General features: G+C 37.8%; 2 protein-coding genes across 2 annotated transcripts in view; one reads left to right on the top strand and one right to left on the bottom strand.

Moving 5' to 3' along the window:
- The window catches only part of LOC103525039 (intraflagellar transport protein 140 homolog), a 37,640-nt gene extending 34,379 nt beyond the window's left edge, over window positions 1-3,261 (bottom strand). Inside the window, exon 1 of the mRNA XM_026820250.1 lies at window positions 3,155-3,261. The gene's annotated coding sequence lies outside the window, so the exon portion shown is untranslated. The remainder of the gene's footprint in view (window positions 1-3,154) is intronic.
- Window positions 1,210-2,067, top strand: LOC103525026 (UPF0691 protein C9orf116). Its single transcript, XM_008490074.3, has 2 exons — window positions 1,210-1,350; window positions 1,654-2,067. Exons 1-2 carry the CDS (start codon window positions 1,317-1,319, stop codon window positions 1,848-1,850), a joined length of 231 nt encoding a protein of 76 aa, XP_008488296.1. The 5' UTR covers window positions 1,210-1,316; the 3' UTR covers window positions 1,851-2,067.
- Window positions 3,262-3,441: the final 180 nt, after the last annotated feature.

Raw genomic sequence — 3,441 nt, forward strand, 5'->3', positions numbered from 1 at the left:
CGCGCTACCACTGGACCAACCGTGCCCCCTAAACTAGTGCCAAACTTGCCTGCAAGTCAACTAAGGAAGAGTTAAACAGTGTATTTTTCGCATATAAAACTAGTAAAACGAAGCAGGAAGAGACAGTTTAACCATGTTTTTTTTTCCCCATTTAATGGAGCGGTTGCATATGGGTAAAAATTATAAATAAATGGCCGATTCCTATGTTAAAAGTTCAAGTATTTTAGTCATCAGTGGTCATATTGCATTAGTTCCCGATGGTTTGATGGATCACATGTTACAAGCTGTTTCGGGATGCATATAGCCTCATGAGTACAACATTGTGGAGCTGTTTGATATCCAAGCAAAAAAAGCAAGGCATAAAGCTTGATATAAGTATAGCAGTTAAAGGTCCTTCCACAAAGTCCTTTTCTCCTTAACCTACTATTTCTTTTCCCAAATAATTTAGAGAGTAAATATACCTAGGTACTTACTTAAAGCTTGATCATCTCTTAATTTTCAGGGGACATAGAAAAGTATGGAATTTTCAAGAGAAGAGACCCAACACATCTATTCTATATGCCTACATCATATGACTACGGCTACTACCCACCATCTAAGTACACTCAGCCCAAGTATTACTTCCCCCTCAGCCAAAGGTTCTCTTCTAGACTTCAAATTGGAGGCAACTATAGGAATTACTCTCTGAATGTCAAATAAAGTAGCAGTTACATTTCTGTCCATAAAAATCTTCTATCTTTAGCCCTGACAGTCTGAAAATGAAGCACTTAAATTCATGATTTTAGTATTACCTAGGTACTTAATTTCTGAAGTAGGTAAGTCTTATGGGCAGGCACTTTGAAGAGAGGAAAATCCAGCAGCCTTCTTACCTAAGTACTTGAAAAAATAAAGAAAAAGTGTCTTTGATTAATCTACATGAAAACTATTCTTATTCTTTACAATACCTTGGTACATTAGAATACTTCCTAGGATATATTGGAAGTACTGGAACACCTGACCAAGTATTAGTTCTTAGGCTATTTCAGTGACAAGCTACCTGTCTACTCCCATTAACCTCACATCTCATAGAGCCCAAGTGGGGCTGGGTAAAGCCAGCAGTACACAATTGGTGATTCTCATGATTTTTTTTTATTATCTCAGAAAAAACTATAAAAATTAAAAAAAAATATTGAGACTAAAACGATAACTACAAGAGTGAAACAGGTAGAAAGTAAACTTAAATACAGAAAGGCTTTTGGTTGACAGTTTCAAGTTGTCTAGATACCGAAGTATTTACAGTGGGCTGTTTTTGCACTGGACAAAGTCACTGGGACAAAATGGAGTACGAATACTTCAAAGATGGAATAAAAGGTGGGTACGACTTCAACAAGTATTTTAGTCATCAGTGGTCATATTGCATTAGTTCCCGATGGTTTGATGGATCACATGTTACAAGCTGTTTCGGGATGCATATAGCCTCATGAGTACAACATTGTGGAGCTGTTTGATATCCAAGCAAAAAAAGCAAGGCATAAAGCTTGATATAAGTATAGCAGTTAAAGGTCCTTCCACAAAGTCCTTTTCTCCTTAACCTACTATTTCTTTTCCCAAATAATTTAGAGAGTAAATATACCTAGGTACTTACTTAAAGCTTGATCATCTCTTAATTTTCAGGGGACATAGAAAAGTATGGAATTTTCAAGAGAAGAGACCCAACACATCTATTCTATATGCCTACATCATATGACTACGGCTACTACCCACCATCTAAGTACACTCAGCCCAAGTATTACTTCCCCCTCAGCCAAAGGTTCTCTTCTAGACTTCAAATTGGAGGCAACTATAGGAATTACTCTCTGAATGTCAAATAAAGTAGCAGTTACATTTCTGTCCATAAAAATCTTCTATCTTTAGCCCTGACAGTCTGAAAATGAAGCACTTAAATTCATGATTTTAGTATTACCTAGGTACTTAATTTCTGAAGTAGGTAAGTCTTATGGGCAGGCACTTTGAAGAGAGGAAAATCCAGCAGCCTTCTTACCTAAGTACTTGAAAAAATAAAGAAAAAGTGTCTTTGATTAATCTACATGAAAACTATTCTTATTCTTTACAATACCTTGGTACATTAGAATACTTCCTAGGATATATTGGAAGTACTGGAACACCTGACCAAGTATTAGTTCTTAGGCTATTTCAGTGACAAGCTACCTGTCTACTCCCATTAACCTCACATCTCATAGAGCCCAAGTGGGGCTGGGTAAAGCCAGCAGTACACAATTGTTTAGATGGTAGCAAATCCAGCTAGGTACATAGAATGTTGCTTAACTTCAGTGATCCATCTGGAACTAGTTAAAAAAAAAAAAAGATGAGTGTTTCACCGCCGTTTTTATTTCGTAGTGATGAAACAACTGCTATATTGGACGCTTGTAGTCTGTGTCGTAGCACGGCCATCCCATAGTATGCCTCTCATCAGATGGGCGAGAAGAGACACAATACTTCCCATTTAGGTGCTGGGTCAACACGAGAACACCAGAAAGTAACCCGTTGAAATATTTGCAATCGAAAAACGAGTACAAACTTTTGTCGATGGTGGGATTCGAACCCGGGACCTTCTGCATGGCAAGCAAGCACGTTACCACTGGACCAACCGTGCCCCCGGGACCTTCTGCATGGCAAGCAAGCGCATTACCACTGGACCAACTGTGCCCCCGTTCATTCATTCAATGCCACTAGCTTTATTAGAATAAGCAGGGTAGACTTAAGGTACACCTATTTGTTGACAAGTTCATCAATAAGCTTTAGGCATGAGTCAATCACTTGGAAATACAGTGAAACCTACAAATAGCAGACACCCTCAGTTCAAAAGATTTTGTCCAGAGGTGTCTGCAATTTGGAGATGTCCACTACTCAATTTGGCTAATGAAAGACAAAAACAGGTAAATCCTGTTTCCATGATGTCCACTATTTGGAGGTGTCTGTTAGGAGATTTCTCACTGGATTAAAATAGGTTTTTGTTTGGAGTCCTCCTTCACATGGTTCACCCTGGATCAGACTAACTTTGGACGCCTAACGGTAGGTACCAGATTCACCTGCAATGGAAAATGAACCCCTTTGGATCAGGAGTTTTGTGAACCTGCAGAGCTAAATCAACTTCAGAATAGAAATATGAACTTACCTAGACAGAGGAGTCTATTTTCACAAACTTCCTTTTATTTTAAAGACGTTTAACTTTGACATAAAAAAAAACTTAACTTAAAACAGAAAAGAAAACACACATTTTTGATAATTTCCTATTTTTTGGATTTTGAATTTTTTGTATCGTTTTTGTTGCCATGGTTACTAGGAACGTTACACACGACGCTGAAAATTTATCAAGCAAACGAGGTGGGATTCGTGAGCTTCTTCAAGAAGTTTTGTTTACATTTTGTTTCAGACTTCACGAATTCTACACAATTAAAAAAA

This window comes from Diaphorina citri, unplaced genomic scaffold (assembly GCF_000475195.1).
Source record: "Diaphorina citri unplaced genomic scaffold, Diaci psyllid genome assembly version 1.1 scaffold133, whole genome shotgun sequence".
Taxonomy (NCBI): domain Eukaryota; kingdom Metazoa; phylum Arthropoda; class Insecta; order Hemiptera; family Psyllidae; genus Diaphorina; species Diaphorina citri.